Source organism: Myotis davidii, unplaced genomic scaffold, assembly GCF_000327345.1.
Source record: "Myotis davidii unplaced genomic scaffold, ASM32734v1 scaffold333, whole genome shotgun sequence".
NCBI classification, from domain to species: domain Eukaryota; kingdom Metazoa; phylum Chordata; class Mammalia; order Chiroptera; family Vespertilionidae; genus Myotis; species Myotis davidii.
In genome coordinates, this window is record NW_006285266.1 from 1,209,831 (window position 1) to 1,225,357 (window position 15,527).

The 15,527-nt window shown below is 46.4% G+C and overlaps 1 protein-coding gene across 1 annotated transcript in view; it reads right to left on the minus strand.

Annotated features, from left to right (window-relative positions):
* Window positions 1-1,292: 1,292 nt before the first annotated feature.
* The window catches only part of CNST (consortin, connexin sorting protein), a 46,293-nt gene continuing 32,058 nt past the window's right edge, over window positions 1,293-15,527 (minus strand). Inside the window, exons 9-11 of the mRNA XM_015558959.1 lie at window positions 15,317-15,520; window positions 7,758-7,893; window positions 1,293-3,847 (exon numbers count right to left, since the gene is read on the minus strand). Of these exons, the coding sequence (XP_015414445.1) occupies window positions 3,642-3,847; window positions 7,758-7,893; window positions 15,317-15,520 (546 nt within the window). The 3' untranslated portion in view covers window positions 1,293-3,641. The remainder of the gene's footprint in view (window positions 3,848-7,757; window positions 7,894-15,316; window positions 15,521-15,527) is intronic.

Genomic DNA, 15,527 nt, shown 5'->3' on the forward strand with positions numbered 1-15,527 from the left:
CGACTCTGTTCCATTAGATTGTCAAACAAAAAAATGACAGCAGCCCAGGTGTGAATGCCTTGCATTGAACCATAAATATATAGATCATTTAATAAGAGTTGAATCTTATTGGACACATCACATAATAAGGCTACGTCTGACTGGTTAATTCTTGGTACCAGAAATCCTTCTATACAAGTAGAGGCACCAGCTTTTTAAAAAAGCCACTTTGGAGCAAAAAGGGTAATTACTATTATTATATGTATTTTTGTAAATCAATAAAAATTATACCTTTTTTTGTGTCAGATTGTCAAGAAATATGCTTTTTGGTGTGCTGCCGAATTTTAGTAATTACTTTATGTGCCATGAGGTGAATAAGGTTGAAAAGCGCTGCTGGAGTGCAGTGTCAAATGCATCTTCAACATACGAAGGGGTTCTTGCCTCATGAACCTGTGAGTCAGGGGGTAACGCTCTTCAGAACCAGGGGGAGAGATGGCCACGGGCTCCCACACCTCTCCTCTCAGTGCCTGAACTCAGGGATGTCTACCTTTTACTAGAATTCCTTAGGGAAGATTTCAGCTCTGTAGCTAGGACATGAGGCTCACTAATAATTCTCTTTGAAGTTGTTAGAATAGCAGACAGTACCAGACAGACCCCAGGTCACTAACTCTTTCTGAGGATGAGGCAACATGATAGAATGGGCCCAGTACTGGATTTTGGAGTTACAAGACCTGGACTGGAGGGACTGTGTGCTCACTGATTAAGCATCAGAGGAATAAACATGAAAACTCTATCACGCTGCAGAAAGAAGGACACAAGGGTGGGTTAACATTAACCGAGCCAATAGAAATGAACCCCAATATAATTACATGTCACGTGAATGGGAAGACAAAAATTCAGTCTCCCTATGGACTGGGAGTAATGCCACAAAGCCAGCGTTAGCCGAACAGGTTAATAGCTAAAGGGCTTGTTCTGTCCCAGCTTCTCTCTTTACCTCTCGGTTCCTACCCCTTTCCCCCATATCCTCCCTTCAAGTCCTCTCCGCGTAATACAGCGTAAAGGAAATCTCCTGAGGACTTGGATTTTTAAATATACAGTTACTTATTTATTTATTTGAAAAGGAATGGATTTCTAGAGCTACCATGCCAGGCAGATCGGGAGGGCCTTTGAGAGCAGGAGCCCTTAGGAGGGGACCTACTGGACTTCCCGAAACAGACCGCTATCTCCTGTGGGGCCAGGCCAACTTCTGAAGGATTTTACTTTGAAGCAGTGTTTCCCAGCACCCCCAGACCCAAAGAAACACTCTGAGACACTTTGTTGGTGAAGATTTTAAATTACAAGCTTGACCGGTCACCCTCCAATACAGTTCTGAAGGAAGAGTAGTTACAAGCAGTTGTCGGAACTTTCACATGGCAGGAAAGATAACATCAGGGTAAAGCTGGATGAATTTTTCACCTGTGCGATCACAATGCTTTCACCACCAGATGGGATTACTCCACTTCATGCAATGAATGACTATCACATTTTAAGCGGTGCCCGACTTGTTCCAGTCGCGATTTTCATGCCCATTTTAAGTCAAGACATCACCACACTGAGCTCCTGAGCTCGCCTCACCCTCCCCGGGAAGCGTGAGGACACACCTGGTTCCTCTGAGATTCAACTGGACCGCCGAGGACCCAGGTGTCACCTCAGTCCTCTCCGCTCAGCGTCAAGGTTTCCAGGAAACTTTCGGTGTGGAGTGGAGGTCCTGGCGCCTCCAGGCAAACGAGACACTCGGGGTACATAGGACTTCCATAGCGACTCAAAGGGGAGAGCAGGAGGAAGTTTTGATTTATCTTCACATAAAACCATCAGAAATCAGACTCATCAAATTCTCATAACTAGGAACCAAAAGGGTGAAACGGAAGAGGGCTGTCCATGACGGGGGCACCCCTCACGGCAGACTTGGTGAATGTCTTTTATAGAACCATCTAACATAGTACCGTTGACATTTACATATTTTACATACAGTTTGAATACAAATTCTTAAAATTTATAATAGAACATTAAAATAACCTTCTAATAAAATCAGCCTTAAGTATAAGGAATCTAAATTTCAGTATCTTGTATACTTCTAAATAAATATCTTTGATCTATAATCCTTGAAAATATTAGTTTATGGTGACATGAGACAAGTCAAACAGTATTATGAGTGAAAATCAAACATCAATTTAAAAAGAAACAAGCCTAAAAACATGAGACACTGAATTTATAGGAAATCAAAATACTAAGTACACAGTAATTAAATATCTACATTGGGAAAACCGAATGCATGCTCAAAAACACACTTTCAACACATATAAAAAGCCCTTCAAAATTCACATAATCTAAATAAATAAGCAGAACATGAAGGGGTACTGTACCAGCCAGTAACGGGTAGGAAGTAACTTCTCCCTTTTTCTTTCACGTGATTCTGACAGAAAAACATGAAGTGATGATCACTCGCTAAAAAACTATAATTCATGTTCTGATGCTTTTAAAATGCTGCCTACGTTATAAAAAGCCCCAGCAAGGCTTCGTAAATGATAGACCTCAGAAAAGGAAATGCCACGTAACTGACAGATTTAAACAAAATTCAGACATTGGCTTATTTAAGACATGATTGACTTTCTGCTTAATGACCCCGTAAAAGGACTAACTGTGACATGAATGCATGTTCAAACCTCTGAATGCATGACCTGCTAACACTGAGTTGTGTGGTGATTTTCTTTCATTTGCCAAAGTATCTTTTTAACACAAGGCCAGGATGGAAACCTCTAGAGCAGGAACTGGTATCGCATTCTCTTTGTATTTCAGTTCTTAGACTCCACACCTAATAGGTGCTCAGTAAGTGTTTGCAGAATTGAGTCCAGCATTCATCATACTCCACGAGGCCTCGAATCCATGCTGAAACGGCCCGCCTGAGACTCAGGGGGAGCTCTTGAATGTTACCCCCAGGCCTGTAATGAATTCCTGGCTTGTTAATCAATTGCTGCAGATCTGTCACAGCTCCTCCTTCCAGGGCCAACATCTCTACCTCTCCTCGGTTCCACAGTGAAACCTGCTCTAACGATTTGTGCCTGCACATCTATAGTCAAGTTAAAAGAATAAAGGTCATTTTTTTTGTTATTATGCGTTGGGTATTTGCTCATGATTACCTGAAACACATGCACGCACCCACGCAAACACGCATGTGCACCCAACCATTCCACAAAGGGAGACCAGAACGTGTCAATGAGGCGCAAAGCCTCACGGACACAGCGCTCCAGGCCAACTGAAAAAAGACATGGACACATCGGTACCTCCTTTCGATCACACCCACACTTATTGCGTGATGGCTGGAAGCGACGTCTTTGGACCAACTAGTGGAAACCAAGTGTCATTAAGTGTCAGCTTGACAAGAAGCTAAGGACGTGGCCGCAACACTCCCGTTTAACGCAGCGCAGCGCCCCGCGGAGGCGGCCGGCCAGGCCATTCCCGCCCCACGGCGCGCAGGTCCCCGCGCGATGGTGCCGGTCCCCCTGGGCCGCCTGCTGAAGCTGCTGTTGCTGACCTCCGCGGCTCCTCACGGGGCGGGGCGCGGGCACACAACCCCCCAAATCAGAGCCTCCTGGAGAGTGAGTTCCCCTCGGGCCGCCGCTGCGCTAGGAGAGGCGGACCCAGCGCTTCAGCTCCGCCACGCCCCGCAGCAGCTTCGTGTAGTAGAAGTCCACGTTGTGGGCGAAGTCCGTGCACACGGGCGACTCCAGGTCCCCAAGAGCGCAGTACAGGGCGGTTCCCCCCACGCTGAGCAGAACCGTGGCGACGCACAGCAAGACCAGTAAAATGCAGGAGCCGCTCCCAGCTTCATCTGCAAACAGGAGAACAGAGGGCGGTTCAGTGGCACGAACGGGAAATCCGGCGCCCACGGCCTGCTCCGATTAAGAGAACCAGGTGTGGCCCTAACCGGTGTGGCTCAGTGGACAGAGCGTCGGCCTGCGGACTCAAGGGTCCCAGTTCGATTCCGGTCAAGGGCATGTACCTTGGTTGCGGGCACATCCCGAGTGGGGAGTGTGCAGGAGGCAGCTGATCGGTGTTTCTCTCTCATCAATGTTTCTAACTCTCTATCCCTCTCCCTTCCTCTCTGTAAAAAATCAATAAAATATATTGAAAAAAGAGAGAGAACCAGGTGTTCCTAATAGTCCTCTAGGGCAGAGGCATGGACGCCAAGCCAGGCGCCTCCGCTCTACAGGGCCCTGCTGGTTAGTTGCCACACAGGACACGCTCCCGTGCCTGTCCACGCTCCCGCAGCCTGTCCACGCTCCCGCGGCCTGTCCACGCTCCCGCAGCCTGTCCACGCCCGGTGTGAAAGCAGCTCCCCTGCACCATGAATGTGATCACTCCCATGAACAAAAAAGGAGAGTGAAAGCCAGTGCTGCTTTGATGTGCTCACAGCATTGTTTAGATCCACATTATAGCCTCACGATTACAGTATCTTGGCGCTCGCATCATGGGACCACCTTAAAGCAACATCAATTTTGCACTAGACAATAAAACACGACTTTGGGTGGGATCACTCTCACATCTTAATATTCCATTTCATTCTTATTGTTTAGTGGAATAGTGAAGTTCTAGCTAATACAGCGATTTCTTTGTATTTTGCTTAATAACTCGGGCAGTTTAAAAAATATTTTTATTGATTTCAGATAGGGACAGGGGAGAGAGAAATAGAAACATCAATGATGAGAGAGAATCATTGTTTGGCTGCCTCCTGCACATCCCCACTGACCGGAAATCGAACAGTGACCTCTTGGTTCCTGGGTCCATGCTCAACCACTGAGCCATGCAGGCCAGGCTGGCAGGTTTGATTTTAATGAAAATGCCCACGTCAGTCTTTCTATATTGAGGAATTATAGGCCATCTTCATGATCATTCATTATTAAAGGAAAATTTAAAAATATATAGAAAGGACTAAAAAGTTTTATAATCAGCATGATGGTATATCATTGATGAGAGAGTATCACTGATTGACTGCCTCCTGCATGGCCCCTACTGGGGATCGAGCCTACAACCGGGGCATGTGCCCTTGACCAGAATCGAACCCGGGACCCTTCAGTCCACAGGCTGACGCTCTATCCACTGAGCTAAACCAGCTAGGGCCATATTGGGGCACTTTTGAGAGTGAAAAGGAATGTTAACTGAAGACAATGCTGGGACAACAGGTGTAGACCAGGCTGCCTCAGGTCATTTAGCCCAGCACATCACCCCCAGGAATTAGCCTACAAATCCGCACAGCACACTGTATCATATTTACAGGCATGTTTGTAACAGCAAAAAGTTGAGGAGACTTAATCGTTTCAGTTACAATGAAGCAGTTAAAGTGTGGGACATTCATATAATGGAATATTATGCAACTGTATGAAGTAAATTAATATGTTCTTCCACAGGAAGATGTCCAAGATCGATAAATTAAGTGACATAATAGTACATAATGAACTCACTTGTGCTAAAAAAAATAAAAAAGATGTGTGTGTCAGTGTGTCTATACCAGCCGTGGGCAAACTACGGCCTATGGGTCGGATCCGGCCCGTCTGAAATGAATAAAACTAAAAAAAAAAAAGAAGACCGTACTCTTTTATGTAATGATGTTTACTTTGAATTTATATTAGTCCACACAAACACTCCATCCATGCTTTTGTTCCGGCCCTCCGGTCCAGTTTAAGAACCCATTGTGGCCTTGAGTCAAAAAGTTTGCCCACTCCGGTCTATACTGTATGCACATTTGCAGATGCATATCCAGAATGTGTCTCAAAAGGATAATAAGAAACTTCTTTCAATATTCCGGGCAAACCAATGAAAAAAGAACTTATACTCTTTTCATTACTGTCTGAGTTTTCTCATCATTAGCATATTACTTTGAGAGGATTTTACAGTCATATGTGGATATATTATTCCTGAGAAAATTCAAACACCTGAGTGTAAGGGATCCTCCCTTTCTCTCTTACCCAATCACACCCCTGTCCCAGAGGCAAACACTGGTGATTTTGGTGTGTATCCTTCCAGATCAAACACAGAGGCTTTCAGGATTTTTACAAAAATAGGATTATGTTATATTGTTCTGTGATTTACAAATTTATAGTTTAATAGATTTTAGTAGTTAAATAGATTTAATAATTTATATGCATACTAGAGGCCTAGTGCATGAAATTCGTGCAAGGCTAGGGTCCCTAGGCCTGGCTGGCGATCGGGGCTGATTTGCAGGGTGACTGGGGGGGTGACCAGGGGGTCCCCACTGGCACCCACCTTGGCTAGCCTGGCACCACCTGCTTGCCAGCCCTGCCCCCCACTGCGGCTGCTGGTCGGGGCCTGTGGGCTGGGGGCAGCTCCTGTGTTGAGTCTCTGCCCCTGGTGGTCAGTGCACGTCATAGCAATGGGTTGTTCTACCATTTGGTTGATTTGCATATTAGGGTTTTATATAGATAGCAGATATGCAAATTCATTTTATACAAATACAGATGATGTCAGTCTTGTGTGTGTGTGTGTTGTGTCAGGTCAGTATTTTTACCATCTTTTCTTCTTTTGGCATGAATCCCTACCATCACCTTATTTATGTTAATAATCTATGTATTTTCCATATTTTCCTTCATAGTCATATAAATAGTTTATCTATAAACATGTATTTGCTTTATCTATGTGTTGAAACACTGTGTAGAGGCACATGTGGCTGCTGGTCTAAGATGAGAGGGCCATTAAGTGAAACGGGACTGTGAGCTCTGAACCCAGGGTTCCTCTGGTGAGCGGGACCGTTCAGGGCCCATGAGAGCAAACAAGAATTACGCATTTTATCTGGAGGAGAAAGTGAGAGTTACGAGCAAGGTGCAGAGCTAAAATGAGGGGTGGGAACAGATTATTTCCAAGGCTCGTAATTGTAGAAATCTAGAAACCTCCATCACTTTATGCCATACTTAGCGAGTATATCTACATGCTCACACTTATTTTATAAACAGAAGCATACACACAGGTTTTTGGCTATCTTTCCACTCACTCTTATTTGCCTTAGGGAAACCCTAGCAACTACCTGTGGCCCAGGAGGAAAGTCCAACTATAGCAACAGTGTTAAACTGCTGCCCTTGAGACACTTCCTTCTATGGAGTCAAGAAATCACCGAAGAGAATACACTTGTAATCCATAAATGTTTCCCACACACAGGAGACAGGACAATTAACTGCTGCTGAAAGCGGACAGAAATAGCAGTCTCACTAAAACCCAACGCAACCCTAAGCACGGAAATGGAAATGAGCTCTGAACACCGAGCACAGCCTGTGGGGTCGGGAGGCCAGGAGTTGAATTTTGCAACCTGTTCGCTGATTTGAGCAAGCACAGTGCCTAGGAATCGTTTCAGAACCGATGACAGCTCAGTTCTCTGCTTCTTTCTACAGCGGTTCTCAACCTGCTGGCCCTTTAAATACAGTTCCTCATGTTGTGGTGACCCCCAACCATAAAACTATTTTCGTTGCTATTTCATCACTGTAATGCTGCTACTGTTATGAATCGTCATGTAAATATCTGATACGCACGATGGTCTTAGGCGACCCCCGTGAAAGGGTTGTTCGACCGCCAAAGGGGTCGCGACCCACAGGTTGAGAACCGCTGCTCTAGAAGCTAAAACAACTGTGCCCACATTTCCTTTTACAAATCCCGTCACCTTCCATCGGCACTGACTCACTCTCGGCAAACATGGGAAGGGCCCCCGTGTCAGCCACAGGGCGAGCGGTACCCACCCTGGTCCAGGTTATCGTCCATCTCCTGGAACCGCACCCTGCGCTTGGGCGGCTTCTGCTGCATCGGGGCAGGGTGGTCGCCCACCGCGTCGTTCCTCTTCTTCAATATGGAGACCAGTCCCGCAGCAGGAGCTACCTGGCAGGGGTGACAGGAACCACCTGTTAAATCCGGGTGGGCAACATCCATGGCATTTTACATGTGACGGTAACACGGCTGATCAATAGGCATCTGAATTTCCATCGTGGATTTAAAATCACAGTTCATCGTCAAAATCCAACGAATATGTCAGGTTCTACGCCGACGATGGCCAAGCATGTCTGACTCGGCTTCTCTGAAGCTGCGAACTGGCTCACGGCCAGGCAGCGCTGGGGCAGCGGGCTGAGGCCAGGCCAGGCCCCTTCCCCTGGCCTCGGAGCTCCCCCTCCCTCCTCAGTACCCTGGAAAATGGTCACTTACGAGCTTAGTCATTGGTGCTGGGTTTTGCTTTATAACAGAGGCTGAGCATCTACCACTGCTTTCTTCATTCGTCGGTAATTTCCAAGAAATAAACACGTGAGACCTAAGATGTATTTGATACCCACTTTCAACATCACAATGGGTGCTGCCCTCCGTTCCTCTGGGAAATGACACATTTGCTAAAGAATGCTCGATGCTCAGAGAACTCTAAGGATTCTCTTCCAGACACCCTCAGGGCCAGCTACTCGGGCTTGTTACTTGGTAGTGTGCACAGGCTGGCAAACCATGGCCAGTCGGCCAAAGGCCCTCCGCCTATTTGCATGCAATGAAAGTCAATTGGGACACAGCCCGTTCACCTACAGCTGCTTCTGGGCCACCATGGCAGAACTGAGTAGTTGCAACAGACCCCAAAGTCCAAAATAGTTACTATTTGACCCTTCAAAAAACGCTGCTGTCTAGCATCTCCCACCAGCCCAGTTCTCTGTTTCCTCTGGTTTGCACTGGGGTTCCTCTCTCCTGCCTCCACCCCACCCCTTACTTGGGAACAAAGACAAAAACCAAAACCTTCGCCATTTAGGAGTGACAAGGCTCTGAAGTACAGGGAGGATGAGGAAGGATCCTTGGTGGAGCCAGGCCGGGAAGCAGGAGGCCTTGTCAAGGTCCCCTACACAGCAGGCTGGTTCACAGAGGGTAGCCTGCCAGCCGCCTGCCTGGGCAGCTGCGGGTGATGGCATAGGTGGGCATTGTGGGCCTAACACTGCAGAGATCAGCGGCTAGCTGGCATCAGATCCCTGTGAGTGAGGACTGCAAGCTTGTCATGTCATTTAGCTGATCGATGGCATAACACACTAATATGAGCTCCCGTTCCAGCCCGATAATGTGCTATGCATACATATTACAGATTCTACCAGTTCTTTTTATAACTCAAAGCTTTTAGGGCCAAACAACTCATTACAGTCCTCTACGGGGCTTTCCTGAACACGGGCCTACAGAATCCATTATCTCAACAACAAAAAAATCGATGTTAGCAATTTATTCTTTTTACAGGAAATGTGTATTTCAGATGATGTCTTTATGAGAAAACTAAAGGACTTTGGTGACATTAACATGGTAAGTACAAATATGCAAGAGGCAGCCTTTCCAATCTCGCTTTAGAAAGCAATGTTAAGAGTCCCTTCCAACAACACAGAAAAGTGGTTTGGCCAGCCCCCGCGGAAACGGAGAGGGAAGTAAGTCCTAATGGCTTCCTTCAGAGCAAGAGAAGGAGAACGGGAATTAACTCAATGAGTGCATCACTACTACCGATGACGTTTCTGCTTTTAGTCAATGTAAAAAGAATGCGGTTTTCATAGACTATTTTCTTCATAAAATAAAGCTGTACATTTACCAGCAGTAACTGCACATTCCACAGGCATTTTTTTAAATAAAATATTTTATTGATTTTTTAGAGAGGAAGGGAGACGGATAGAGAGCTAGAAACATTGATGAGAGAGAAACATCAATCAGCTTCCTCCTGCATGCCCCCCACTGGGGATGTGCCCACAACCAAGATACATGCCCTTGACTAGAATCGAACCTGGGACCCTTGAGTCCGCAGGCTGATGCTCTATCCACTGAGCCAAACCAGTTAGGGCTCCACAGGAATTTTCAAGTTGCTTAATTACTCAGAATAAACAATCCAAGATGAGCCTGGAGTGGCATTATGCTAACTATATACCTTTGTGATAGGAACTTTGAATCTGTAAATTCACGCCATAAAGCAAAAGACACTGCGAATATGAATGAAGGAATGTCGAAAGAATGAGCAGGACTGTGGAAATCATCTGGAAAGACACAGGATGTGCTTCCAAGTCAGACCGGCCAGTCCCAGTGCAGCAGTGCTTGGTCCTGCTGGGCCTCCTCTGGGTCATCTGAGTGTCATGCCCAAGTGGCCCCACCTCATTCACTACGGGTGGCAATGAACTTTGGCAACTTTTTTAAAGAGGGAAGAAGTCAAATATGAGGAATGACAGTTGGGTGGGAAGGGCCAATATTTTGACACTCTCCCCCATCAACCCTTAATTTTTGATTAAAAATCTAATACACCCTACATTTTCTTTTTCTTTTTCAAATATACTTTTATTTATGTCAGAGAGGAAGGGAGAGGGAGAGAGAGAGAAACATCAATGATGAGAGAGAATCATTGATTGGCTGCCTCCTGCACACCCCACACTGGGGATCGAGCCTGCAATCTGGGCATGTGCCCTGACTGGGAATCGAACTGTGTCCTTCTGGTTCATAGGTCGATGCTTAACCACTGAGCCATGCCGGCCGGGCACCTACATTTTCTTTCCCACCAAAGCCTGTTGTCTGAAGTGCAGTGAGGTCTTTTCCATTTCTGCCTTTCGGTGTTGCTCAGGGATCTTCTCCAGGTTCTCTCTGTGTCATTGCTAACTGCCCTCTGGCCCTTTAGTCTATGGATGGAGAACAGGGAGATGCCAGCCAAGGAGGAAACTCTTAGGAGACAGGTAGGTGTGGGCCTTGCTGTTCTGGCAAGAGTTTTAGGCCGAGGTCTCAGAACCTACTCCACGGACAGAAATTCCTACTTCCCACACCAAGGCAGTCACGGTTTAAGACACGACTTTGGTAGATTTTTCCTTAATTCTCTGGTAGCAAGGAAGCCACAACAAGGTCTCAATATTAGTTTGGGGTCTCACTCAAAGGAATGCCCAGCATTTCTGTAAGCAGGATGTCCGCTGATTTAGGGAACATGGAAATGTGTCTCCTCCAAACTCCTCTAAAAAAACCCACAAACATTTCTATGTGCCCTTTTACCATAATGTTGATATAAAAGGTTAAGAATTTTTAAATCTCAACAAAATAAACCTTTATAAACTAAATTTGGATTTCCGCTTGAATCACCAAATTTCTTTGCCACCCAAACAAAATATACCAAGCCCTTCCTTCCATTCTGAACTAAAAGCATGTGCAAGCTGTAATTAATGTAATTGTCACTGCTGGTACTCTATGAATAAATGCAGAATTCAACAATAACAACACATCCTTCCGGCTTCGTCCTCTACATTTGCTAATAAATAGTTCTTCTGCACTTCCCCTCAAACATCAATGATCATCTTAAATAGCATTTAAAGAACGAAAATGTTGTAAAAACAAAATTATCTTGCAATTCTATGGGTACAGTAAATCCTATTGTGACAAAGTAAACATTCAGAGATCTTGGTGTTAGAACTGCCTCCTCACAAAATTGAAGAAAGTAGATGCCAAATAATATCCTTTTAATGAGGTATTCAGACCAGCACCTCAAGGCTGGTAAATTTTGAACACGAACACATGTTTGGCTTCTGACTAACTCGAGAATTAACATTCCTAAGTCATATTAGCCCATTACGAACATTAGCCTCAGTGCCAGTAATCTCACTGCAGGAGCACATGTGAAGTTTACCACTATTATTCTGCACTGAGGGAACCTGTGAGGTCTCTCCCTGCTCCTTTAGAAATGGGCTGTAGCCTTAGCTGGTTTGGCTCAATGGATAGAGCGTCGGCCTGCAGACTGAAGGGTCCTAGGTTCGATTCCGGTCAAGGGCACATGCTCAGGTTGCCGGTTCTATCCCCAGTGTGAGGCGTGCAGGAGGCAGCTGATCAATGATTCTCTCTCATCATCGATGTTTCTCCCTCTCTCTCCCTCTACCTTTCTCTGTAAAATCAATAAAAATAAAAATTAACCTATAATTTAGTGAAACTAAATATCATATAAAGGCATTTATATAATATGTCACATTTAATCTTTATGACTCTAATACAGCATTAGCAGCTCCCTCTGCAGGTGAAGAAGCCAAGCTGAGAGAGCCTAGAAGACATGCTTCAACTTGTTGCAGCAGCGACTGGCAGAGTTTGAACCAAACTCAAGATGAAACCTCCTGCCATCTTCCTAATGTGAAGAAGATCTTACTTTTAATGACGATTAGAACTTTGCTTATTCTGTCTGACCTACTGCTCAGCATGATACACACTCCCAAGATGCCTCCATGTTGTCACAGATGGCAGTATTTCTTTTGTGACATAAAAGGCCAAGAATCATTATTTAGCTCATCTGTGGGTTATACACAGAAAGCAACAAAGGAATGAACAGAGTAAACAAAAACTCACTGAAGGAGAAACCAGTATGGTGGTTACCAAAGGGGAAGAGGACGAGGCAGAGGTAGTAGGTGCTCCATAAATACTCTGTGTAAATGAATACATACATAGACAAGCAATTTACATACAGACGAATAGCTTTCCCCCTTCAAGTTATTTATTTTTCAAAGTGAACTCAGTAAAAGATTAAAAAAAAAAAGTCTTACTGTGTAGAGGTGGCTGTTATTTAGTCTGTAAAGTACGCTTTGCTGAGAACACAAAAAAGTATTCAACAGGATCCTACCCTTCTGCAATTTAGTGCAGACTCTGTGTGTGTGCGTGCGCATGCACACGCGTGCGCATGTGTGTCCTATAACAACAAGAAAAGGTTACAGCCCTGACCGGTTTGGCTCAGTGGATAGAGCGTCAGGCTGCAGACTCAAGGGTCCCAGGTTCGATTCCGGTCAGGGACATGTACCTTGGTTGCGGGCACATCCCCAGTAGGGAGTGTGCAGGAGGCAACTGATGGATGTTTCTCTTTCATCGATGTTTCTAGCTCTCTATCCCTCTCCCTTCCTCTCTGTAAAAAATCAATAAAATATATTTTAAAAAAGAAAGAAAGGGTTACAGCTAGGACTTTAGGAGGAATGGTGCTGAAGCCACTCCCTCGGCTGAAGTTCAGAGGCGCAGTGTGAAGAGAATAGACATTATGGACTTCAGTGACCAGGGAATGATGGCAGCCGTTAGCATTGACTCAGAACTGATCGTGAGCCGCACTGCGCTTGGCCCTCCACATGCTGAAAAGGCGCGACCTAGATCGTGAGCATTGGGAGGAAGTAAATGTATGAAAGGAAGGAGTTCACATCCTGGAGCGACATAGAAGGTAAAGGTCAGAGGTGACAGCACGCCAGGTGCACCTGGGACGCTGCGAGGAGGCCCCCTGACTCCAGTCCAGGCTGAGGACAGAGGAGCGGGAGGAGATGCTGGAGAGGCAGAGGGGGCCCGATGACCACGTCTGAATACCGAGCCGTGTAGTACAGCCTTTATCCTGCAGCGGAAGGGTGTTGAGGGAAGAGACTGACAAGGCAAACAATAGTGTAGAGAGGAAGTTTAAACTGACAGTGTGTGTGAGGCCGGGATTCTCGGGGGTGCTGCTTCATCTGCAGTGTTGTATGAAGCCAGATACTGCTAGACAAGGCGAGGAAACTTCTCCTTTTCACGATAAAACTAAGTCGTTTCATTCATGTTTATTGCCTGCCAGGCCCCTGGGGGCATCAGCTGGAGACCCCAGGTTTACACAGAGCTAACAGAAGACCATGGCGGGGAGAAGATGACAGGAGTATGGGCCAGTTGAGGCAGCTGCTGCACAAGTCCAGGAAGAGACAGGAAAGATGTAAATGAACAGAAGGTTAAAGTGGAAAAGAAAAGGAGCTGGGCCAGAGAATGCCAACCCAGAGGAGCACCCGTGAGCCAGAGCAGGTAGAGGGCGGCTGAGAGAGACAGGCCAAGAGGAGGCTTCTGCACGGGGAAGACAGTCTGTGGGTTACACCTGGGGTGCTGTGGACACTCACGTAAGTCCCGGGTCTACTGTCTCCCGTGAACCCTCCCTGTTACCGGAGGACCGCCTTTCCTGCTGTCAGGGAGCCGGACCCCGCCCCCGGGGCAGGACAGCCAGGAGGACTGTGCCTAAGACCTTCCTTTGTCTGAGATCCACAGAACAGGCACCCACACGATTTCATGAACTCTACTGCTAGTCCCAGCCCCCACCTTAGGGCGTCTCACGGTGACTAGTCTTAAGGCCACTTAACTTCCCTGACCCCAGTGACCTATACTCTACAGAAGTGACCCTATTTCGATGGCTTCCTTAAGACAAAACCAACAGCAGCTCTGGGCTGTCATCTTTCTCTCCAACAGAAGGTCTTCCCTATTTTGTGTCTGTGAAACAGGTAGATTTGAGATACCTAAATAAATGTTGTCTATTTAGACGGAAGGTGGGGAACATATTTTGCCCTCTTTCAGAACCCCTTCCCCAACAATTTTTTTGTTAAAAACGTTTCTTTTTCAGACTAATTTTTTTATTTTGGTTCTATATAGTATTTTTGATGCTGGTTATGAAAACAGTTTGTAACTCGTCTTCCTATAAACCATATTTTTTTTACCATATTTTCTTAGTATACTCGTCGACGACTGAAAAAGAACATTTTGTGAAAACGAGTATACACGTTTCTGCAGGGGAAGGGGTTAATACAGTTCCTCATGTTGTGGTGACCCCCAACCATAAAATTATTTTCGTTGCTACACACGAAGAGCCTTAGGAAGATCTTTTCTTTTTCCTGAATTTTAAAATAAAGAAAGGAGAATGGCATCTTGATCCCTGTCCCCTCTTCCTTTTCCTCTTTTTCTTTTTCTTTTTTTGGTTTCGATTAGACTCATTAATGATTAGAGGAAGTTTAACACTTTCCGTTATTTATAATAATTGTCTTTGTCAAGTACAAGTACCGTTTGTGCAAACCTTGAACTTGTAAATCAATACCGTGCGAAAGAGAACACTCAGCATCCAAGTTAAGGCTTAAAAGCCCACCCAGCATCTCCTAGTCTCACTGCACGTAGACCGTTTCCTTCCTGTTACACTGTTTCAGAGAATTAAAGACACATCAGTATGAGGAAGGAACAGAGAGTGCATTCTATTCCATCTGAGATGGAGAAGAAAAACGAGACCTCCTTCTACGGAAGTGACTCATCTCTGCACCACCCTCCTCGGCCTGCGGATGAGCCGCAGGAGCACAACAGCGGTGCCCCCGGTGCGAGTACCTCCGGGAGCACAAACACCCGACAAAACAAGCGACACTCCGCGCAGGGAGCCGTTTCCGAGACCGGGACCCCCGCATGCCGAGCCCAGGGGGCCTTACAAAGGGGCCGCAGTGCGCACAGTGCAGTGCGCGGCACACCCACTCCCATCTCCCTCTCCCAGCCCGGGGCGAGCGCTCACCTCCGCGACCTCGATCCTTCTCGCCAGGTCATCCAGCGACAGGCTGCCGTCCGAGGGGGAGGGAGGGTCGTCCTGGAGGCTGTAGGAGGCCTCGTCGGGGGACAGGTCCGGGAGGAGGTCGGGGTCGTCCTCCTCCTCGCCGGAGGGGGAGTCCTCGGCGCCCCGCAGGCACCCCGCCAGGAGGCTGCTCAGGTAGTCCTCCGCCTCCCGG